General features: G+C 41.6%; 1 protein-coding gene across 2 annotated transcripts in view; it reads right to left on the reverse strand.

Moving 5' to 3' along the window:
- Window positions 1-25,680, reverse strand: part of NEURL1 (neuralized E3 ubiquitin protein ligase 1) — a 137,568-nt gene that overhangs the window by 65,638 nt on the left and 46,250 nt on the right. The window contains exon 1 of one of the 2 annotated variants that reach the window (XM_083741608.1): window positions 2,568-2,804. The exons of the other annotated variant lie outside the window; for it this stretch is intronic. Within the exon in view, the coding sequence (XP_083597734.1) occupies window positions 2,568-2,601 (34 nt within the window). The 5' untranslated portion in view covers window positions 2,602-2,804. Of the gene's footprint in view, window positions 1-2,567; window positions 2,805-25,680 lie in introns of those variants that run through there. 2 annotated transcript variants of the gene reach the window in all.

A 25,680-nucleotide genomic window follows, 5' to 3' on the forward strand; every position in this document is an offset into this window, starting at 1 on the left:
GTTTCTTAAAAATGTCCCATGCTCTTTGGGGGGGGGCGTGTTTTCAGAATGAAAATATTGTACAGGTTTTGTACATTTGTTTCCCTTGTTCATTTGTTTCCTTTTCTTTATCTGAAAAGTTTTACCCCAACATTTCCCATTGGCTGGGACAAAAAAAGGACCCGGTGGCAAAAAATCAGTAAGATTTCTTCGTAATTTTGTTTATGTTTGAGGTGATTTTTTGCTTCTAGGAAATGGTAGATGGCTGAAATTTGGGACACTGTTTACTTCTTTGTAGGTGACAATGCTCTAGAAGAACTTATTTTATAGCTCTACTTCTGTGTAAATTCTGCAAGGAAGAGTGCACCGGGGCTAGGATTCTGTGCCAGGACATTAGTTAAGGAGACAGGATAAGTTGGAAAAGGCAAACCAGGACAACCTCTAACCCAGTGGATTAGTCTGCGTAATCCAGAACGTACTGTAAATCAAGCAGAAAGCAGATGCATGACAGGAAGATTCCTACAGCACAGATAGCTTCATATGAATTGAGTGAGTACACAGGCCCAAATACATGGAAAAGCAAGCCTCCATGTCCCCAAAATCCAGACTTATGAAGCAATGAAATCTAGTGGAAATCTCTTCTTGATCCAAGATATGAAAATCAGCCAGGACTCTTTGCAAGTAAATTTTATCGATTGAGTCTTCCATGGAAAACAATTGTAGCCGGGCACCATTCCATGCCATGCAACCAACCTCCTATTTCAAACTGTAGCAGTATCTTATGCCCCAAAGAAAGATGCCTCCTTCAGAAACATATCCAACTCCAACTTGAACTCAGTGAGGTTCTTCATTCTCTTGCTTCTGTAAGACTCTTAAAAGTTCTTGTTTTTTTATTTCTAGCATGGTTTTCATAAGTAGTCAGTTTGTAGCTATTATTTATTGTACATGTAGATTTCTTTATCGTTATTTCCTCCTCTATGGTGGTAGATTTAGTATGTCTCTGTACCTCCTATTTCCTAAGCTAAGTTTTTCCCCTCCTAAGAATGAATAAAGCCAAGAGAATGAAAGCAGTGCAGTTGTTGGGTGACTACGCTACATAGAAGTAGCCATTGACTGCCGCATCCAAGTAGAATCATATACATTTACACAGACCCATGGGAGTATTTATTCAGTCAAGATTTCCCCACTCCCAAAGTTCACCAACAGATTAATAGTTTTAAACAGCAGAAGAAAATCCAACCCTTCTTGCTGGATTTCTCATTTTTGTTATGACAATACGTAAACGTTATTTTGCAAACAATACGTGACATGTGATACACTGGGGGGAAAGGGCAGAAACTTGGTTGGACAATGAAAAGCAAACGATTAAAACTGTCGTCAGAATCCACTGCAAGTGATAAATAAATAAGTAGGCTGGTTTACTGTTTGAAGACTGTAATGAAGTATGGAAACACAACAAATGAGAACAATCCTACCAACATCTCATATTGGAAAACAAAATTATATCTCATATGCACTGTCACAACTTCTGTGCAAAGGCGCAGTTTCAATATAAACCTACTCTGCTATTTTCCTGTTTTGAAACTGAGTTATGGGCCCCCTTGCACAAATATTTTAGATAAAAAGCACTTTATCACTCAACATAAAAAGGTTTGAAGAGAAATAATAACCCAAAAGAATAAAGAGGTTTTGTATGAACCCTATTATGCACCATCTAGTCACAGTTAAGCCCTGTCTGTCCCCATCAACTTTGATGAAAATAAGTTAGGCGTTTGCTTAACTCTTTCACTGAAATCAATGAGTCTGAAATTATTGTAGCATCATGCCCATGACAGCACCCATATAGGTTCCCTTCGCTGAATCATATAAAAGCATGCAGATGCTATATGTTTTTGTCCCACATCCTAAAGTTTTTCATTCTCTGCATTAACCTGCTTGGAACGCTGCAATACTGCACCCTCGTCTCCTATGCATTCCAGTCCATTATCCTACAGCATACTGTACTAAATGGATTTACAATGAAGCAGCCTTTTCAAGCCTCCAGCTGTGCTGTAAACCAAATACAGTTTTACACGCAGAGCGCAAAATCCCACTATCGGAGGAATCTTAAAAAGATGAAACCCTGATCCATTTTCTCAAATGAATGTTTCCTCTGAAAGCCCTGTAAACTGCCTTGCCTTCATGTCAACGCCACAAACTGTTCTCTCTCTCTCTCTCTCTCTCTCTCTCTCTCTCTCTCTTTCCCTACAGGGTATCAGAGCAGGAAGCAGTGCTCTGCAGACAAATATTTGTCCGAAGCAATAAAACAAAAGCCACATATGGAATTAGATCAGATAAAACACACACAGAGAGAGCCGTCTAAGGATTCTGCATTTAAAAAGAACATCTCTGGCAAGAAGATTTCTCTTTAAAGGAAAAGGCACCAAGTGAGAATCAGTTAGGAGAGACCACAGCTTCTTTGCTGTAGCTCGCTTACCTTTCTGAGCCATATTGTCCCCTGCTGCGGAAGGGTTAGGCAAAGGGCATGAAATCTACCCAACATTAAGAATTTGCTGTCTAAACATCAGTGCTGCTGGCCAGCTCCTTACCGTATAGTGTGCTTCTGGTTAGCTGTCCCCCCATCGTACTGCGCAAGGTGGCTTGGCTACCTTGCAGTTTCTCCTCTCACTGGGCAGAGATGCAAAACTCTAAGTGTGCGATCATTGTCAGCACGCAGGACACAGGCACACTCCGACACAGAGGGATTTAATGACTCTCACATAAATAACACACTCATGAACACACAACAGAAGCCTGCAATCAGCCTCCACCCACTTTCCAACCCTCACAGGCTCAGCAATAAGCAGAGGCATATGTCATGATTATTTACATAAGGAGGAGACTTGTGATTCCAAAATAGCTAGAGAAAACTCAAAGCATTTTACAGACACATACAGTATCGCAGCCCTAAAGAAACTCAAGGGCACCTAAACATGCCCTGTCTGTCAGCCTTTATTCTGGTTTCTCTAATCTGGGATCGCAACTCTGATAAATCGTTAGGAAAAATATAGTTGATTTCTTGGCTGTTGAAAGCAGTGGCTGCATGCCTGTGTCTAAACCCCAAGGTAGCCTTGCTTGCAAGCAAAACAAAGCCTTTGTCTCTGTGAATTTCACTGCAAACACAAAACAGATTTATTTAGAAATCTTAAGTCCAGCTGTCAATGAAGCTTGCTTTTCACCTCCATCATTATGCAATTTAAATATAAAAATGAAGTTTTTGAAAAGGAGAAATACTTCCATTCAGCACATCGCTCCTACATATATCTGTGGGTATGGCAGGCAGAAACCCAAACTGAAATAGGTGCATTACCAGAAAACATTGGCCCAGATTCCTCTGCTGGTTAATTATTAATTATTTAAGAGAAAGGGAGAAGTGTCTGAAATGCAGAATGCCCACCCTGGACTGTAATAGCAAAAATATTTTCCTCCACCCCCCTCAGACTAGCTTTTGTGGCATGACTGCAGGCTCAGCTCAGACACAATGCAGCCTGCTCTTCAGTCCATTACCTCCACTGATTGACTGCAGTGAGCGTTATTAAACGCACTGAGTTGTGGAGGCAGGCTGGTGTGGGCAGGGTGTGGGGCAGGGTTCAAAGGCATGAACCCCCATTCTGCCCCTCAATGCTTTGGTGTAATAATGTTATCCTTCCCCACCTCTATTAACAAAATAAGCACCTAGCTCTACCAGAACATAAAATCAAACTAACTTTACACTGACGTTTCAAGTTTCAAGTTCCAGAACAAGCACAGTGTTATGCAAACCACGGTTTGCCACCTACACTCTAGCTAAGAACCGAACCATGGTTATGCAGACAGTGCAAGTAACAACCAGTTTCTTTACAGGTACATAAGATAGTGCAGGCAGAGAAGAGTTAGATTAAACAATATGAGGGAGAACACATATAACAGGTGCAATCTGAAGAGTCGGGTAAGGAAGCAGGAAGCAGAATGCCTTGACTGAAGGAGATAGAGTTCTCCCAGGAAAAATGTGGAATGCCTATGCATCAGCCAATGAATTATGTGTAAGCAAGAAGAAATTGCTTGGTTAAGCCACAACAATAATGAATGAGGCACTCCTATAAATGCCAACTCTAAAATAAGTCCTATTGAGTTCAATGGAGCTTAGTGAAAGATAAATGGGTAGGGGCTCGCAGCCTAAATTCCTTTACACATATACTTTTGGCATTGTGCAGTCTTGGTTGATCCTGATCTCTGCTTGTGTAAGAATGATATTTTCTAACAAGAACCAAATTGCTATTGTAGTAGTTCCCTCACCTATCTTGACCCAACCTTGAAAGCACCTTACCAAATGACCTCTGTATTTCTGGATGGCAATCTAACAGCCAACAATTTGGAAATCACTAAGGTAGGATGGAATCCTTAGCTATGGAAAATCTTGAGAAGGTGATACTAGGTCATCTTCAATTGCCTTCTGGTCATGCAATTATTTGATAAAGTCAGTGGCAGCTGAGACAGTTCCTTAGCCTGAGTTGAAGATATCTTCTGTGTTGTAGAATAAAATGAGTTTGAAATATGAGCAGGTTACATCATTTTCTGCACAAGCTTTTCAATTCATGCAGGGTTGCTACAAATCATATTTTTTAAGGGAAACCGAAAACCTCCTTAGAATATGCAGAATACTCTTTACTCCAGGATTTTTAAAAAAATCATTGACAATTGACCAGCTGCTGCTGCTGCTGTTGATGATGATGATAGTGATATTTCCAAGAAAAAAAGATCCTATAACCTTCCTGGGCAACTTGTTTGAGTTTTTAACTGCTTCCCTAATCTTGATCTTAAATCTATTTCTATGCACCTAAAAATGAAGTTTCTTGTCCTATGACAATCATCTACACTACTGGTCACAGATTCTCCCACCATCTGGGAAGGCTTGCATTCCAAATGGAGGTTCTCTATCCCTACCACATACCGTTCCCTATAAAACACTGCGGGAATAAGGCAGGGTGCTAACGTTAAGAAGTTGCAATAGTTCCTAGTGTTAAAAGCCCTGCGATAGCCTTACTCTTCATGAACCAGTAATAGATATATGTCCTGAAACTCTCTCCCTTCTGCAGTTTGCATTTTTACAGCAGTTTCTTGGCAGTCAGAGTGCCTGCTTAATTCTGCTGCTGCATTTCTAGCAATACTGCAAGAGCAGTGCTGTAGCTGCATTGCTGAAGCTGCAGACTCAGCAGCAAATTTCAGTACAAAGGCATGCACAGGGAGAACCTAGGTAATCTATTAAAAAAAAAACACCTCCCTTTCTTTGAACACACAATTAAATTGCCTATTGTTTATGATTAAAAAAGTGAAATAATTAAGTATGTTTTGGTGGACTTTTGCTTGTACAGAAGCACTAGATTACCACACTGCAGTAGTTTATTAAAAGGCATTTTATAAGCAATAACCAAACCTTTATGTACATCACAGAATTTCTGCATGATTGATGACTAGCAGCTGAATGAGTGGGCACACTGCACTGAAGCAGCATTGCATGTGAGATAGGCATTAAAATTATATTTCTGACAATACACAAGATTGTGTTGGGTGGCCACTGCTCTACTTTACAGAGAAGTTAGAGCAAGGGGAGGGCTGGCAGTCCTCCATTTGAAGGAGTCCTCTATTTTGAAGGGCTGTCTAGTCCACACTGGTTTAAAGATAAAGAACTATGACAAGTGAGAAGTTTCCTGTCAACAGTTTGCACCTGGGCAGCAGACCCCTTGTCAGTCTTAATCACTATGGTGCAATATATTTTATTTCCACTTAAATTACAGTAATCATGTTTTCAATCTATACATATAAATCAGCATATACACATTGCATGCAGTTCTATTTCCCTTTCACTCTTTTTTAAAATAAATGAGTGGGCCCCCTCCCTCACCTTGCTGGTAGTGAGAAAGACAAAAGCTGGGGTGGAGCGTCCCTGAGATGGAATGGAAGCCGGCAGAAGCCAGAGAGTATGCTGATACTCTCTGGCTTCTGCCAGCTTCCATTCCATGCTTGATTTCTGCTTAAAACCAAGGCTGTGATTACAGGAGAAGAAAAGAAGTCTTGGTGTGTTAATGCTGTGAGCCCTGCCATCGTAGGCTCGGTTTGTATATATGTGTGTAAATAAACCAAATATCGTAATGACAACACAGTCTCTGCTGTTTCTCATTACAAGAAAGTCAAACTCTGGGAAAGCACCTCAAACCCCTGGAATCTCACACTGCTTGGAGGTTGGGTGGCATGCCATTCACAATGCAATGTTTCGCCGCCTCCTCACAGACACACTCACAAACACAACCATTCTCTTTTTCCTTGTTCACATCTAACTTTTCCAAGCTCTTAATTAAAGTAATTAAAGCAATTATCCAATAGATGCAATTTAATAATTTGCTTCAAGGTTAGCTTTTAACATCCAGAGTAATTAGCAACCTGACTTTGCTCCTTCCTCACTTATTAATGGGTTTATTTTCTCTCCAATGCTACTAGTGTAATTATTTTTAAAGGTGCCACCTTTGGCTGTAATTGTCTCACTTTTTTGTAACTTGTTGTCTCCCCTGCTCTTTGAACTGGTCCCATTACGCCATTCACTGGGTTTTCCTTCAGGCTTCTGTTCTTTGAGAAGCCCCTCGTGAAAGCACGAGGAACAACTAGCAATATTATGTCAGCTATTAAAGTCACAGAGGGCTTGTTAAGCACATATGCCTTCAGGCTCACAGAATTCAGCTTCAGCACTTAGGATACCTAGGGTGATGTCCAACTAAGCCATATTCAGAGCAGACCCATTAAAACCATGCCCATTAATTTCATGGCTAATATTGGACATCACCCCTAACTATACAGTGATAACTGGTTTTCCCCCTTAGAAAATAAATATATATCTATTTATGAACTTTCTGACAGTAAGAGCTGTTTGACAGTGGAACAGACTCCCTTGTGAGGTTGTGGGCTCTCCTTTCCTTGGAGGTTTTTAAGCAGAGGTTGGATGGCCATCTGACATGAATACTTTAGTTGAGATTCCTGCACTGCAGAGGATTGGACTAGATAACCCCCAGGGTCCCTTCCAACTCTGTGATTCTATTATTCTTCTCTCTCTCTCTCTCTCTCTCTCTCTCTCTCTCTCTCTCTCTCTCTCTCTCTGTCTCTCCCCTATTAGTCTATTGTTATTCTAACTTTTTGAGTTTTCAATAATTGTTAATTTTTCAATTGATAATTTTAGTGTTATATCTTTTTTTGTAAACTGCTTTGAGGTTTGTTTGTTTGTTTGTTTGTTTGTTTGTTTGTTTGACAATCAAGAGGTGCATACATTTTATGAAATAAATAATTCAGAGATTTTAGTTAGGTACTTCCTGGCTCACATCCAATTCTCTCAGCCATGACACCACACTAAGCCATTTTGTGTGCTCGTTTCTTTCAAGCAAAACTGATGTGATTCTTGCACAAAAGGTTCCGATTTCAAGTTTTGTTTAAAGCTTCATCAGATTTATACTTGGCCAAGATTTATTCAAGATTTACACAAGCTTTATAAGATTTATACTTGGCCAAACCCAGAAACCCCCTTTTTCCTCCATCTGCCAGCTTAACCCCAGCTTCCTCTCTGCATCTTTGCACAACCTAAGACAACAAGATAACATAGAAGAGCATATGAGCTGGAGACGATGCTGTGGTGTTTCACCAAAAGATAACAGCAGGATATCCTGGTCATTAGAGGGCCCATTTCAGAAGGGTAAATATTTGGGAATGTGTAGGCAACATAAATTATTGCCTGCCCCCATTATTCCATCTTTGTTTTGTTAGCAATTAAGGGAATCCATTCCTTGCTTGGTCACACCTGTCTGCGGATGCGAGATGAAAAGTAGTCACATACAGGCCCAGTGGCTGCCCAACTCCTACTGCTTCCCTAAGAAGGACTTCATTTCTTCCTAAGTAGTCTCATCTTTACTCTCATTCAGACATGTGGAGGCTCCTCCGAACAGTGAATGGAATCACACATGGTTGGAGGAAGTAGCATCATGTCGGCAGACTCCTTCACCAATCCTCCACAACCCTCAGCAAGTTCATTTTTCAAGCCTGAACGTCTGCATGAGGCTCTTAGGTACATACTGTTAATGCTTCCTGGAGCATTACCTGCAGTTTCTGAACTAGACCAAATCAGCTCAAGTCATACCAGAGTTCTCAGTTGGGTCCACAGCTAATGGCCTTCCTTTGACCTCCATTTTGTCTGCTCAGAGGAGCAAAGTATCCCCGAAAAGCATAGTGAATATATAATTAGGGCTAATCATTGCTGATAACCTCTTGCTAAGGGGCTACTGTGGGAGAGATGCACCACCTTCAAGCCCTGCTTGTATGCTTCCCGGGGTCATCAGGTTGGCCACTAAACTAGACAGATATTTGGTCTGATCCAACAAGCCTCTTCTTATGTTCTTATGATTGCTTGGACAGTGGGAATCAGAAGGATGAAAACGGTATGCCCAGCCATAGCTAAATGATGAAATTTGGTCACATATAAGTGTCTTTCACACAATTCTTCTACCGCAGAATGAACAAGCTAAAGGGGAGCAGGATGAGGGCAGCAAGCCCCACCCCCTACCATGCATGTATGTGTCTGCACATCTGCAACAGGCCTACATGCATACAAACTGTATGTACCTAAACTTGTGTGCTTGACTGAGAATACTGCAAAAGTACATATGAACCAGCAGAGGTGGGATCTGCTGCTGCAAACCTGTTCCCCATCAAGCGCGTTCATCGTACTTGCCCACTGTACATGTCAATCATGCAGCAGAGTTAGAGATAGCATGACCGTGTGGCAGGGTACTGCCATCTTCAACCAGGGCAACTGAAAGGTTATGGGATGATGAGAAAATATATTGAGAAGATGTCCATGCAATAAGGGAATGAAGAAGATGTATTGGAGAATTGGAAAGGAAGGCTTTAAAGGATAGAGTTGTCAGCTAATGCCATCCATTTTTCTGGAGGTAATGCATTAGGAAAATCTGAGCAATTGCTGTTGGAAGCTGAGCTTAACAGGTATCAATTAACAGGGACAATGGGGTGAGTTAAGGATAGAAAATCTTTGCTAGCAATTATCTTTGTTGTATTTGTACTTGGTAAAAACCTGGTGTCAGTTTCATTTGGTTTTGCAGTGCAAATGACATGTGTCTCAGCTGCAAATATTTGTTTGCATATATGATAATAAGGGCATCAGCTGTCTACATTTTATTTTTTAATCTACCCTTTTATCACCATTGTGTGATCTGGTTAATGGAAAAGTACATTGTTTCTAGTACAGTGGAATATTCACTTCGTATCAGAGCAAAGAGAGTTGGAGACCAACTGGCAGTGCAAATACCTGATTCCAGGATTTACCCATTGATAACCTTTTTTAAGGTTCTTAAAACTGTCGTGTGGACAATTCAACATCCTAATTCATCTATTCTACTTTAAAACCAAACACAGAGTAAAATGAAATCAGCAGCTTCAGCAACCTGACACAATCTGGGATTAGTTTTGCCAAATGGTCACTTCACAGGGAGCAGCAACAGGGAGCATGGCACCATTGCAAGTATACCATCTTGATACACATGGGTTTTTTTACAAACACATGCTTCCTACTCTCATAAGCCTAAAAAGCAGTGTGTAAAGTGACTGTAGGCACACAGGACAGAAAATCAGACCTATTATCCCGCTTACTTCTCCAAGGCTCCTGCTGACCTGTTGAAACTGTTCTTAAAAGAGAAATATATGTGTGATTGTTTCATCACGCTCTCACCAAATACTGGAAGTCCTACCCTTAACATTGCTTTATTTTATCCATTACTGGGGTACCATCTGCATAGCTGATAAAAGAGGAAAGAAGAATGAAGTAAACCAGTGTTGAGATAAGCAGTTAAAAGGATTTCTATGGCAAGAGAGCTGAACAAGCCTTCATCTAATTGCATGCAAGCTTACTTCGTCAGATTGCCATAACTGTTAAGGTCTGCAGTGAACCTATTTTAAAGCCCTGAACATTCAAGGTCACCCAGCAAGTATGTATGGTTATCAAGAAAGGAAATTAACATAGGAAAAGAACAAAAAAAGGGCCCCTTGCTCTTGGAACATCACCACATTATTTGAAAACCAATATTTTTCATAAAACTTCATTGCAGGACAATACAAGAATTCCAGGTAGAATATGAAACCAACTCTATGTTTAAAGCAACTACCCAGACAACAACAAAAAACACTGTGACAAGTCATTCTCTGTCCTATGAGCCTTCCCAAGACAATCTACTGTTTGAACATTTTTATATTAACTTGCACAAAACAAATATGAATTAGTGAAAAATGGCTCCCCATTGCTCATCATGTTTTACAAGAGGGAAAACATAGAAAAGGATGTTTTTTCCTGTTAATGGGTAAACCCAGTATGAATAAACCTGCAGTCTCCACTAGAGGCAACAGAGAGAGGGGTCAAACTCACTGAAGAAAGACTATCACAACCAAGGGACTTGATAAAGCTTCTACTGGAAAGGTACATTTGATCTACTCTGTACCCAAGTCCACCCTGAGTCTTTATGTTCTGCCTTTCACGCTAAATGCAACAAGCCAAATGTCTTCTAATCAAACATGTTGTTTTCTAATCAAACAACAGCAATGTGTGGTATAAACGTTAACAGATTGGAAGAAACTTCTTTTTGCTGGCCTGACTTGTCCCAATCCTGCTGGCTCCTCATACCGACATATGCAAGACTGACATAGAACTTGGACTAAATTTGTTCCACCAGAAAATCCTTAGAATAGACCAAATTTGCCAGAATAACAATATAAAAACATGGGACCCAATGGAGCTGAAGGATCTGTTTCTGTGGAATTTTGAGATGTAAAAGAGTTCTGGGGGGAAAGGGGAACATCCATTGTGCAAATGCTCAAGAGTACAGAATGTCTTTCATGAAATGTTAGCGTCAAAGAGCCATATGCCACGTTTGCCAACAAGGTCTGAAGAGGCATTTTTGCTTGAACATGCTGACCCCACCCCTGCTGCCTCCGATTAGAAACCCTGATAAAGCAGGGTTCTTGATCACGGGAAGGCGTAAAGTGTATTCATGTGAACATGCTTACAAGCCCTCTTCATACCTTGCCAGTGAATGCTGCAAGATTATGCATGGAAGCAGCAGAGTCAGTGCACACAGCCCCACTGCTCCAACATGAGTACAATTTCCAAATAAGGCTATGGTGAGGTCCTTTTAAGAATAATAATACATTTATATCTTGGCCTTTCCTCCCCAAGGAGCTCAGAGAGGCAAACAAATACACAATTTTAAACAAAAGCAAAGCAAAAGCAATCTAATAGAGTTACAACATTCTAAACACAATCACATATAAAACATATAAAAGCAGTTGCAGTAAAACTAGTGATCTCAGGGTTACCAGGAAGATACAAGTTTACAGGGAGATCCTCTAGTCTAGCACTTTATCATGATAGCTCACCATGTTATACAGCAGGTAACTTTCAGCTTCTCTGCTGATCCCTTGAACCAAGGAAAACCTCTTCCCAGTGAATTTCTCACACTCCTGCCAATGCTACTGAATGAAACCTTGGCTTTATACCTGCCTCCACAGGTGGAGCTGTGGTCTAAACCACTGAGCCTAGGGCTTGCTAATCGGAAGGTCCGCGGTTCGAATCCCCACGACGGGGTGAGCTCCCATTGCTTGGTCCCAGCTCCTACCAACCTAGCAGTTCGAAAGCACATTAAAGGGCAAGTAGATAAATAGGTACCGCTCCAGGGAGGAGGTAAATGGTGTTTCCGTGTGCTGCTCTGGTTTCGCTAGAAGTGGCTTAGTCATGCCACGTGACCCAGAAAAACTGTCTGCGGACAAATGCCAGCTCCCTCGGCCAGTAAAGCAAGATGAGCAGTCTTCACTGCATACCTGCCAAATATCACACCTGAAGGGAAGGAGCAAAGAGGCCTGGGGCAACAGCATGGGATGGCACAAAGGCTGCTACTGCTACAAAGGCACAGGAATGGTCTACAGCAGAACAGGACAAAAAGGAAAAGAGGAAAGAGGCAGTGACCTGAGGTAAGCCATGAATGAAGCGGTGAAAACACAAAAATCGCAAGGGATAGAGAGAGGAAAGGAACAGAAGTCACAGAAAAGAAAAGTGAGGCTGCACAGGTGACTAAGAAGGAAAGTTGGGACTGGCACTCATCCAGTTACCTGTCCATCTTCGTGGTCCTGTTTCCATATATACCACCATCTTTTTGGTTGGACAAACTGCTAGTACTAGAATAGTTACTATCCCAACTCTATCTCAGCCCAGATGTTAAGAGATATTACTTATTGTTCTATGTCCTTGAGTCACACATCTTGCAGTGGTACTCTCCTACTCTCACGGTACAATGTGGTCTGGAATGCGTGGAGTTGTAAAAGAGGAGGGGAGCTGGTGTGAGGACGGCCTTGCCTTGCTGGAGAAGGCTGGCCTTTTGGTCTCTTTAGATTGCTGTCAGTAAACGTTAAGGATTCATGCAAAGAAACATGCTTAAAGACATGAAAGAATTTTCATTTTTATTTTTAAATTGTTGTGCCTGGAGGCTGCAGTTTACATACAAAGAATTTACTAGCTGCTATCCTTGAATAGGGCAATTTCCTAAATCACATGAAACACATACAGCTAGAAGTGACAACAAAAGAGCTTCAGTGTTGCAAGTATTTACAAGTTTGATAATACTTGTGTGCATGTGCATACACACAAAGCTAATGGTCTAGAGCAGTGTTTCACAACCAGGGACCATATGACCCCCCGGGGGCCCCCAGGATATTCCAAGGGGGGCACAGGTGAAAAATGCATAAATGGGGGGCCACAGAGGGAAGTGAGAAGTGAAGAAGAAAAATCCCGATTGACTGGCTATCTGCTTGGCCAATCACAAGCAGGTAAGGGGCCATCCTGCTAGGACCTAGCGCTACTTTTCCCCACATGCATTTTCTTGGAGCAGTCCTGGTTTGTTTCTGGCAGGAGAGGGCAATCGCTGAGGCTCCCATTTTGAACAGTAGAGCCCACGATCCAGAATCCCCAGGTCAGGTAAGTGTGGTGGTGGGATGGCAATGGGTAGGACTGGGCGAGCCAGAGCTGCTTGTTGCTGCCACCAGACTTATTTGCATTCATGACATTATAGTAGAATGAGTTCAAAATTTATAAACCAAAAAGGAGCAATAAATTATGGTTAATTCCTAATTGGTGATTTTGGCTGAACATTTAGGTGCCTATAGGGCTTTGGATTTTAGTTTGAAATGTTAACGTCTTTAATTCTGTTTTGTATGTTTATGCAGGTCACCTTGGGAGTATTTGGATCAATGGGTAAGGTCCAAAATAATTAATTAAGCAAAATGAGTGCACCTGTTTAGGTAGGGTTTTTATTTTTATTTTGGGGGAAAACGTTCCTGTGTTGTCTTGGGAATAAACCCATTTGACTTGTTGATAGAGCTGCATTAGGAAGCTGCATTAAGTTCTTCTTCATATTCTCTGTGAATACTTTATGAAGAAGAAGAAAACTTATTTTCAGAAAACAAGACTTTCTTGAGCATAAAGCTTTTAAGCCAAGTTGAGTTTGTTCTGCTGTCAGATGATCCTTGGCTGCTGGCAGATTCTCAAGCTTTTGCCTTCTCATCTTTTGCATATTGTTTCCAAAGGATTCTACATGTAGGGCAACTGGAATCAGACTGTGTCATCACTTTTGCCTCCACTTGGAGCAGTGGCTAACCATTTTTCTGGCCTGCTTCAGCATTCACAATCCCCCCCACCAGCTACAACCCTTTTAATTCTCTCCCAAACCCCACCAAATTCAGAGTATCTTATTATAGTCTCCAAACTAGGGCTATTGTTTTGATTAACCATTTGCAGTTTGATTGGTTTAATTTAAATACATTTAAATATTACCAAATCCTCAAAATAGATGTTGTTCCAAGACATTGATGGAAATGTCAGATTACTTATAATTTGACAAACGGAAAGCCATGGTTAGAAGCAGAAGCCATCATTAATATTTTCTTTCCAGTTGCTATTGCAGCAACATAACCAAACAAAATAGCCTTTTAAAAAATATAATAATAATAAATTTCTGTATCAAATAAGTTGAGTCTCACCAATCAATCAACTAAGGTTTTATTTGATTAGCCTACCAAATGAATCAATTAAAGCTTAAAACTTACAAGGTGTAATTTGCAAACCCTGCAGTCAATAATACACAGATTGGGTGAGCTGACACAGTACAGCTGCCTCAGTCTCATAATCTAAATTAGAGGCAAATGGAGACACTCTGGTATTTTCCTTTGCTCTATACTGCATGAAACGGATTTGTTAAACTGAAAACTTTAAAATCTGTCTAGTCACAAGTGAACTGTTTACTACTTGCACTGGCATTCCTTGAACAGAATTGAATAACTTGGATATGTGTCAAGGAACGTATTTCTTTTTCTTTTTGCTCCTGCTCTTTTAAATAATATTCTGTACATGCGTCATCTAGTGCTCAAAGTCCATAATTTAAGATTCATATGGGTTACTTGTTGCCAGTGTAACGCTGTAGCCATAGAGGTCCTGAAGGAGCATGGTCCCCTCAGGGAGATTCTGTACCCAAGTTTAAGAGCAACAAATGCACACCCTAGCCTCCTTCCTGCTTCTCAGCCAGGCTGGTTAAATGAGCCAGCCTCTTAACCCACAGACAGAAAGCACATAATTGAAAAGGGGAAAGAGAGGAAACCACAAAACACTCACATATAAGGAGAACACGGGATATTGCAGTATATAGGTTGGAATTCAGCATAGCACCAAGTTTGTCATTCCATCAGCATAAGGCTTTCTCCTTTTGCGACAGAACACTCTCCTCCCCCTGCACATCCCTTAAATCTGTTCCCAACCCTCTAGAACAGATATGGAGAGGTCATAGGGCATGTGGGGTGGGGGAGAGTTCAATTGTGCAAGTGAACCGTGGTAGCTGAATACTGCTGGTGGTTATGATTCAAACTCAAGCAATGCAGCCGAAATCCATGAAGTGAGTTTTCCCCTTTAACTCAAGACCCTGCTCCACAACCCTCCTTTTCCCTAGCTGAGGTGTGTCCTTGAAGTATAATGAATGCCTCTTACCTGCCTCAGTGGCAGGACCATGAGGTGAAGTGAGGCAATTGCCTCAGGGCAACAGGCTTTGGAAACTTGGGAGGCGTTGCCAATCCGGCCTCCACGAGGCTGATATTCCCTATCCATGCTCTAACCCAGCACCCTTAACAAACCACAGCTCCCAGGGAGACACCATTTTCTGGTTCATCTCAGGCAGCAAAGTGTCTTGAGCCAGTGCTACTCAATGGGGATATGTACATGTAGGAACCTCTGACTTTTGTGTGGCCAGACTGTAGCCTACTGTCCAAAGGTAAGAGTCACTTCTACTTGCCTCACCCACCACCAGACAGTGCTCTCCCTCCCCCCAAAAAACCCTGTCTACTAGGAAATGCAGCTCTCTTGCTGAAAAGACTCCCAACACCCGGTACAAATGTTTACTGATAGCTGAATGACTGCATGCTACCGTGTACTATGACTGGGTGCTATTATAACTTTTCTGGTAAGACATTACTACAGTTTAATGAATTTTTTTGTTTTAAAGTCAAGGAAATGAAAGAAGGCAAGATGTGAAGGAGAGATGTGGGCGGAGGGGGGGGACTGCAAGAGAACTGTGAGAATTGCAGGAAGGAGGTACTAGTTTACAGAGCTCTTAGATGAGAATGAACAGTTGCCTTCCAATAGGAACATATACAGATAAGCTAAGCAACTGCTAATAGACTGAACTTTGCACGACCTCCGCAGAATGAGCCAGTAACAACCACAATGTCACCACCACTCTCACACATCACACTGGAGAGGAAGAGGAAACCAACTGCCCAAGATTATGTATTATTTTAGAGCCATAGAAGAGGCTCTCCAGTTAAGGTGTGTTGCATTTTCTGCTAAAGCCATGGAAACGTTATGTCTTATAAAACAGAGATTATCCCTTGAATTGGGTAGTCTTCCTGGGAAAGGGCTGTACGGCACCCAAACTTTAGAAAAATAGCTGACCAAGCAGTTTTACATCTAGAGGCAGATGGTGCTAACTAAGGCTATCTCCACTTTCATCTGACCATTCATCTGCCATGAAAGTGGAGCAGGGGTCTTGTTTATTGTGGAGGCAAATATAACAAACTTTCAGGTGAGTGTTGACTTCCCCTTAAAGTAGAGGTGGCAGAGGTTTTTTGCTCATTTAAAACGGGGGTGGGAGGGAGCTTTGCACCAAGGTTTGGCACTTTCAACTGATATTTATTTCCAGATATATTGGCTTCCAGCTGAGTTTCTGCATTTTCTTTCAAAAATGTTGTGTTCTAAACACATATTGCCCAGGTCGTTGTGGAAACACTCCTAGAATGTCCAGCTGTTAAATGTCAAAACAGGATTTTTTTTTTGGCTTAACTAGGAAGAATAATGCCTAGCAGCCATGCTTATGTAATTAAGAGGGGGGAAATGTTTAAATCAACATGTTTTCAACAAAGATGGGAGACCTAGAACTCATTGCCGATATAGTCGAGGGCCAGATGTGGATGTCGATTACATGAAGAAAAATGTGGAGCAATTTTCTTCTTACCAGTAAAATCACTGTCAAATGTTACATCCTCATCTGGTGACCTGTTGTTCTTCTTAGTTCAGAGAAATCCAATGGTTCAAACACTCTAATAAGACTCTAATACCTCATTCTCCTGTGTGGATGATGCCTTTTGAGCTACATGGCTATTAGTATATTGGAGAGCACAATGATGCTCTTGCCAACCCCAACTAAGGGCTTGAGAAGTGGTGCTATCACCTTTATAGGATCAAAAGGAGGAATCAAAAGGGGCTGCCAAGCTCATTCTAGTTCAGGGGAGGACACATTAAAATAGAAGCAACAGCTGAAGTGTTAAATATGTATCATGAGAAGAAGGCTAAGTGTCTAACTTTTTACTGGCCCTGCTCTTATGCTTTTCATAGTTTCCTGTGTTGCAGAATTTTAGCAAATGAAGCTTTTCCTGGCACAGAGATGAAGTGGAAGCTTTGCCTGTTTAATTTATGCAAGTCTGCCTGTTAAAGGTCTAGGAGCGAGGTCATTAAAAAAAGAAGATGACAGCCATAGGCTGGATGGAGCAAAGAGGAGGAGGAATGGATAGGACAAGGTAAGTCAACTAAAGAGTAAAAAGCAATGTATTTGCAAAGATGAAATAAAAATTAAATGCCTAGTACAGAAAAGACTAGTACAGGGGGTTTTTAAGTAAGCATGTAGATTCAGTATATTAATATATTTAAGTAAACACTATTTACCTTCCCGCCACAGTGGTACCTCTTTATCTATTTGCACTAGTGTGCTTTCAAACTGCCTGAAGCAAGATGAGTGCCGCACCCCATAGTCGCCTTTGACTGCAGTTAACTGTCCAGGGGTCCTTTACCTTTTTACATTTAATGAACTTAATTTGTAGGAAATGCTTTCATGGATAGCTTTCCTATTTGAGTCATTAAGCAAGCTTGAGTAAGCTCTCATGACAAAAGTCAGTTTTTGCTTGTGTTGTTATTTTAAGCTACAAATTTATTGGTGCTGTTCAGAAAGGTACTAGTTTCTTTATATCCTTTACATCCACACAGGAATGAAAAATGGCTAATGCAGATGTGTGCGTGTGTGCACGTGCAAAGTGCTGCTTACTTTCAAGTGTGCATAGGATTGCAACCTTAGATCTGCTAGCTGTACCTCATTTGCAGTTCTCTGAATATATTACGAAGGATACTTAATATTCTTGGTGAGGCCAGTATTGCACTGTATGCTGGCTGCAGGCGCCTATCTAAATGGTTTCTGTTTTGAACTTGTGTCCTGTTGCCATATTCAGCAATAAAATCTGATCCTGTCAATGTTCCAACAGCCGAACCCAGCACTGAGGGGGTGAATGAAAGGAAAACAGCAACTCTTAAAAGAGCATTATTTGCTTGCAATTGTTTTCCTCTTAATCTGCCACTATTTCTATCTGCAAGCTGCAGAGTCCTGATGCAAAACACAAAACAGGATTAATTAGAGAAGGCTTATCAAGCGCTTTGCATGCTAGAAGAGCTACAACTCGTAAGACTTAAAGACAAAACCACCTAAGGTAGGGCTCCAAACAGAGGTGTTTGTCCTTTGGACGTGATGTATTTATTATTCAGTGAGTCTCCCTGTAGCCCTTCTAATCCGATAGGCAGATCACGTTTCTTGTGCTCTTCTCAGAGCACCTGTATATACTATTCCTTTTTCTCCCTCCTGGCCTACACACTCTTTTCTACTAGGAATACAAATAGTCCACAAAGCAGATGACAGAAGACAAGCCGCAGACCACCTGTCAAAGAGAAGACTGTAATACTACTACAGTCAAAGAGGATTTCGCTCAGAATATGATTAAGACAGCTTAGAAACCAGCTGGCTGAAGGCGATCTGCGCTACCTCTGATTGCTTTAGTTCTTTGCAACTCTTTAATTTTGCATCTCACAAATCTTTTCCTTTCTCATAACAAAGATCTTCTAAGCTATCTCCTGCCAAGGAGGTTTACAGATACTTGCACACATCTATATGAAGCCTTCAGTTTTCTGTGCCAATTACTTTATAAATTATGGTGCTGCTTATACATGTGTCCTTTCAAAAAATATTTAATTTTCATTCTTTGTAGTTTTGAGAAACTGGAAAGCAGCAAAGCATGAAATACTGTTTCTGAAACATCACCACTTATCCAGAGAATCTCCCATTTGCTTTAAAACAAATTTATTCCCATCATGTCTAAGGGAGCAAAACATTTGCCAAATGTTCAGGAAAAGATTATTTATTACTTTGTATTCCATCCTCCCCCCACCACAAACACAAAAAATCTTATAGCAATGTGTACACAATTAAAGGCACTGGCAAGTGGAAGAGATTTTCAGATAAAGTTGCAGATGCTGTGAAATTTACAAAATCTTCATACTGCACTCCAGAATAGCAGCCATGTTAATGCCAAGACTCAGAACAGGTCCATCACTAAGTCTGTGGCTAGTTTGACTCCATCTTGGGAATGAAGGGTTATTGTAAAAAACAGGGTCCCAAATTTGCAAGAGGCCCAATGCTAAAGGTCCCCTTTGGCTTCTAATGTCATGGCCTTCAGGCAAGGCAGTATAGGGAAGCACCCATTTTGTGGGTTCAGAATCTACCTCTTTAAGAAATATGTCATTTCTTGAAAATTCTGGAATGTTGTCAGAATATAGGCTTTCCTAGCCTTCATCAAGCCAGGATGGGAAAGGAGAGAGTATGGTAATTAAACGCTCTGTTGGGGAACAATGTTTCTATACCTTTACATTATTTCAAAGACCCAATATTGCTGTGGTGAATGAGCATTTATTCAATTCCTTGAGTATGCTGGAAAGCTAAAGTAATAACAAGCCCTCTTTGCATATTCTTCTTCTAAGTTAAGTAAACATGCAAAAGGAAGGGGGGCACAAGCACACTAGCTCTACCATTACCCATCACCATCACTCGTTATGAGATAAAGGGTGGACTTTGGATGTGGAAGTCATCTGTACTCATAAGAACCTTGATTTATAGAGGAATATTTTGCTGCAAACAATCCATATATTTAAAGTACCACCCCCAGAAGACTCCTGGGAACTGTACTTTACACCTCAATTCAGAGGGCTACAGTTAGCAAGCTAGAGTCCCTATGACTCTTTGTGGAGGTGCTCTGGATTCAAATTACAAGAAATGAAATACCAACTAAATATCAGGAAGAACTTCCTGACAGTAAGAATTGCTCAACAGTGGGACAGACTCCCTCAGAATGTGGCGGACTCTTGTTCATTGGAGGTTTTTAAACAGAGGTTGGGTGGACATCTGTCATGGATGCTTTAGTTGAGATTCTGCATTGCAGTGGGGGGTGGACTAGATGACCCTCGGGACCCTCACAATTCTATGATTCTATGGTGCCTTCCCAGTCATTATCACTAAATGCATGGGTTGGCAATCAAAAAACAAAAACCTGAGCTACACTGTTATGAGCCCTAGCCCTACTGAACTGATAAACCACACAAGCTTCACCACAGAGTAGAGTAAGACCTTTGCAAAGGAAATCTAAACAAACCTATCAGGATATTCCTATTCCTACCTGCTTTGGAAGAACTGTTAGAAGACTGTAACCAATCTGAGAAAGACTCTTATACAGTATAGGAGTTGAAAGGTGCTACAAGGCAAAGCTGAGAACTGAAACTTCCTTGCCACAGCATAGCCAAATGCCCTCCTAGCTATCATCTTAAAGGCAAGACTACTTCAAAGTTATTCCAAGTGTTGTCAAAGGGAACATCTGTGGCTTTTATGGCTAGTTAGGCTTCTGCTTAGCATTTTTCATGCCCACGAGGCAGGATTCACTTGTCCAATAGGAGATTTGAAAATACAATACAGGCTCAGTGTATAGTAATTCATGCTTGGAGCCTGAGCTCACCATTAAAATGTCTTTGAAGATATAATCTTTGAATTTTTTTGTGCTGAGGGAAAAAGCATCCCTTTGTAGTGAACGTTCCTTTAAAAAAAAACTAGAAATAACGGTAGGAAAGCCCTTTTTGGGAATGTTGTCAAGTTTAGCTAAATTCTACATTAGAAACATAGATTTGTCTATAGGTTGTTTGGAGAAGCAGTAATGCTATTAAATCATTGAGAAGTGCATGATCTCTGAAAACACATTGATACATATACCACACACAAGATGCTGCCGACCCCAGTGAGTTATCATATCTTCTCATTACAGTTGCCAGCTGCAAATCAAAACCCTGGTTTCCTCCACTGCTGAGCTCTCCCAGCAGCCATGGAACCGTACAGATTCATCTTATGTCTTCCTCAGCAAAAGTGGGGTTAATTAGATACCACACATAAAGTGAGCTATCCTCTTCTCTATTGGGTATATTAGAACAGCTCCTGGCATGGTCATTGCAACATGTATGTCCCTGCAGCTCACACCCTTCCCAGGTATCCACTGGAAGAGCCATGTCATACAAGAGGAGCCCATGATGTGGAGCTTGAGGACTTCCTGGTGGTAGTCACTCTCATGTTCAGTGCATCTTCCTGCTGTGGAGAAAGAACTGCAAGCATGCGCGCGCGCACACACACACACACACACACACACAAAAGAAACAGAAAGGAGACTATCCATCTAGAATGGGCTTCAAAAGAAAGACAATCCAGCAACAACTGTAGTGAGAAAAGATTGGCAAAAACAGGGGCAGCCAGAAGACACAAGGTAAACAGATCCACAGGACTGTGCAAAGAGTAAGCCCAAGAAGGCCAAGTCAACGGGCGATGACTGGAAACAGAATGGTCTGTAGGTAGCATCTGCCTTGCATGCAGAAGGTTCCGGGTTCAATCCCCAGCATCTCCAGTAGATGATGTCTAAAACCCTGGAGAGCTGCTACCAGTCAGTGTAGACCAGCATTTCTCAATTGTGGGTCCCAGAATGCTGTTGGATTAGAATTCCCATCATCCCTGACCACTGTCCTGCTAGCTAGGGATAATGGAAGTTGTAGTCCAACATCATCTGGGGACCCACCATTGAGAAAGCCTGGTGTAGCCTATAATGATCTAGATACATGGGCGTAGAACCAAGCTATCTGTGACGCAATTAGTTAGGTATTTTATTTGTTTGTTTGTTTGTTTGTTTGTTTGCTTGCTTGCTTGCTTGCTTGCTTGCTTGCTTGCTTGCTTACTTACTTACTTACTTACTTACTTACTTACTTACTTGATGGGGGGGGGACAGCTGCTCCCTCTATCCCCCAATGCCCAGTGGGTCTATCTCAGTATAAGGCAGCTTCCTGCATTCCAAAGGAGCTCAGTCACCAGACTCAGCACCCTCTCAAAATTCAAACTGTGCCCACTAGTCTAAAAAGACTGACGGCTCCTGGTGTATACAGAGTGTATTATGGGGTTGGGGTGGAGAATAGGAGAGAATAGTAAACACACATTTATAAATCAGTATTAGTAAGTAAACAAATTGCTGCAGTGGCACATATTCAGCCTGAAGAGATGCCAGGAAAATAAGGGAAACTAAAATGAAAAGAAATGGAAGACTAGGGCACTGATGTAGACATATACAAAAAAGTTAATGCCTTTCAGCATAGCGGCCAAAACAGATGTGGAGACAGTCAAGAAGAAATGAGACATGAAGCAACAGGGTGACACGAGTGGCAAAATATGGCCAATGTAGAAATAAGAAGATGAAGAAGAACTGCCAAAGGAGGGCCATATACACACATCCTGGTCTGTGGCAGACCTTGGGGTCTCAAATATAAGTAGTGCCCTGTGCAATGCCAAAGTCCCCCCCCCCCCTCTCGCTTTCCATTCCATCTCATAGTTGTGATGCCTCCTGCATCATCTCCAAGGTTCCGTGCTCAGTGTAAACCAAATTGGTTTGCTCCCCTAAATATGCCTTTGCCCTGGTCCATCCAGAGGATGTGGGTAGAACCCTGAAAATAGATTTGATCTAAAACCCCATTACTGAAAACCCTAAATGTCAATACAGGTGTATGCTTTCCATTGGCCTGTATAGAGAAAATGGAGACATCTGACATCAGAACCAGTGATCCATGTCTACCTGGCACCACTATGTGGTTGCAATCACACCAAAAAATATTTGAGAACCACCATTCTAAAAGTCAGGTCAAGCAGACATCATGTTTTGACTACTGCCATCTATTTAGAGAATGATCCTCTCCCTGCAGATAAATAAATGTGATGGGGAAAAGCAGTGCAGTACAGAATCACTTCCAACTCTTCCCTTCCTTACTTCATATTGCAGGCAGCCAGAAGACTTGGATGACATGCGACAGATGGCAGAGGCTGTGTGCGGCTTAACTATGAAATGCCAAAAACAGATTCCTAATCTGCTCCCTCACATGCTGAGTGTTCTCCTTTAGCAGATTAACATTCATCACCAAAGCATGGACAGGTCCCCCAGAATCAGAGGCAATGAGTAGCAATTTGCCACTTCAGGTTTCAGTTTCCACTTATTCACCAGTCATCCCATGCCTGTAGTGGGTTCCCTCTTTTTAGCCTATGCAGGAACAAACAAGGGAATGGTTCTTTATTGCAACTCTCAATCACAATATTACTGCCACCAGTTGATGACTCATAAATAAATAAAAACATGCCCTTAAGGTTGAAGAATTGAACTTCCTCGTATCATGGAGCCAGTCAGCTAGAAATCTCACATGATAGGCTACAAATAAAAGCATGATGGTGTAACTCTGGCTTCATTTTGCTGTAATGTTTACCTGATAATAGGGCCTCCTGGAAGCTCTAAATTATTTTTGTAAAAGAGCCACTGTACAGCATAAACTTTTGAAGGGTTTGGGGTTCATGAGTACTTGAAACATTCGTCTGCTGACCCCTAGCTGTTCTCCTCCCTTCCCCCATTTAGAGACAGGGTCTATAGACCTTTTCCTTGACCCCCTGAAAAGATTTGGGGATCAACTTATACATGACAATCTGTATCTTCAAACACAGAACTTTCCTAATCATATCGAAACTGGAAGGTTTTATTTAAAGAGCAATATGGGTGCACAAGTAGGAGATGCTGAAACATGCCTTCCCACTAATTTCATCCCTGCAGTCTTGTCCCCAGAGATCTTTTTTCTCCCAGCTGAGCTCTAATATCAGAAGGGAGCCTGGCTGTGGGGAAAGCACAAGGGAGAAGGGCCCAGGGAACAAAGGACTGCTGAAACCATTTTTGTGCAGTCCTCTCTGACGCTGCTCCTTGTGCGAGCATAGCTACATCTTATGGAACTCATTGCCTCAAAAATGTACTATCACATGGACCGTTTTGAAAGGGGATTGGGCAACTTCATTAAAGATAAGGCGATCGATGGCTACTACTCATGGTGGCTGTGTACTTCCTCCAGGGCTGGAGGTGGCATTACTCTGAATACCAATTGCTGTGAACCATGAGTGGGAGAGTGCTGTTGTGTTCATGTCCTCCTTACAGATTTTCCATGGATACCTAGCTGGCCACTCTGAGAATAGGATGCTGATGTGGGTGGAGCATTGGTTTGATCCAGGAAGAAGCAATAGGAAGAAGAAGCAATAGGAAAATCACATGGATCTTCCAACAGGTTTGGAATGGGTGGCACTGGGTGCAGAACTCTCCACACAAGGCAGAAGGATCACACTACAGTTTTGCCTTGGAATAGCTAGCATACAAAGGTCATTTCCAGCATCCTCTGATGAAAGTAGCAGGTAGACCAGATGTTTTGAGGGGTGCATATCTGGATATAGACTGCAGATGGGCATTAAATCCTTTACAAAGTACCCTCTGCTGCTACCATCCTTTTGCTACCCGGCAAGATGCCTACACTTCCGTAGAACAGAATATATGACTGAGGAATTTTTTTAAAAAAAACAACTCACCAATTCTAGCAAAACACAACAAATTGACACAAAAGGCTATGGAGTCCATTTTGCTCCTATTTCTAAAAATATTAAGTGCTCAGTAGCATTTTCTCATCTTGCTTCCCTTGCTTATCAGAGTTCCTTGAGTAGAGTAAGATCTTGTCCAAGATCTTGATCTCCCTAACACGAGATTCACACCAGTTACATTCAAACAATGACTTTTACTCCAAATAAGGGAACTTGCTGCAAACTTCCTTCAAAGCTGCCTTGTTCTGGCTGGTTTATGTTAGGGAGACAAGACTAAACAGACCTTCATATTTTCAGTATTAACCACTAAAAGTGAAAAGTTAGTTGTTTGTTTGTTTTCAGGATGGGTGGATGGGGGTGTGTGAAAGAAAGTTCTACTCAGTCAGCAGCTCCTTCTGGAACCTACACAGTAGTGCTTCAGCATTCAACCGATTGGGTTTCTCCTAGAAGTGACTCAGATAGATTCAATTTGGCAAAAACAAAGGAGGAGGAAAAAGTGAGTTGATCTCACACTGGTGGGAGTCCAAATTTCCCTCCTTCTCCCTTTTTGTTTCAGCGTCAGCCAATTCACACGGGCCACCCTGAGCACTGACAAATGCATTTCCCTATCAAGCCCACAACCATCTCAATCATTTCAGAGTAGTACCCACATTAATATATTACAGCAAACACAAAAGCAGTAGTCTTGAAGCACTTACAGTACTAAGGGTTGTGTCCAGGTGTGCTCTTCTGCAGACATCCTTCCATCTGCAGAAGAGTCCTTGATCCAACAGGCAACTCCGTTAACAGAACAAGAGGAGAGGCCATTCTTGCCACTTATCCCTGCAACTATCCCACTCAAAATCAATGGCCCTTCAAAACAATGTGGAAAGTAACAGTGGAAGCTGCAGGATGAAGGTGAACAGCCCCCTCCCTTCCTAGTCCATTAACAGAATAGAAGGTCACAATCAAATTCAACCCCAACAGATTTATATTTGTGGCATAAGCTTTCATGGACAAAGCTTTCCACTTCAACCCATACAGTGGAAGACCCTCATGAAATGAGCTAATCCATGAAAGTTTATGCCACAGGAAATAAATCTGCTAGTCTCTTAAGGTATCACAAGACTCGCTTTTCCTTGTCAACACAAATGGCTATTTGATATACTGCTGGCAAAACTTCCTCCGGCACACCAAGTGGCGGGACTTTGAGTCGTGCTCATCAGTTGTTTATATG

The sequence above is a fragment of the Podarcis gaigeae genome (assembly GCF_964106915.1).
Source record: "Podarcis gaigeae genome assembly, chromosome: 5".
NCBI classification, from domain to species: Eukaryota; Metazoa; Chordata; class Lepidosauria; order Squamata; family Lacertidae; genus Podarcis; species Podarcis gaigeae.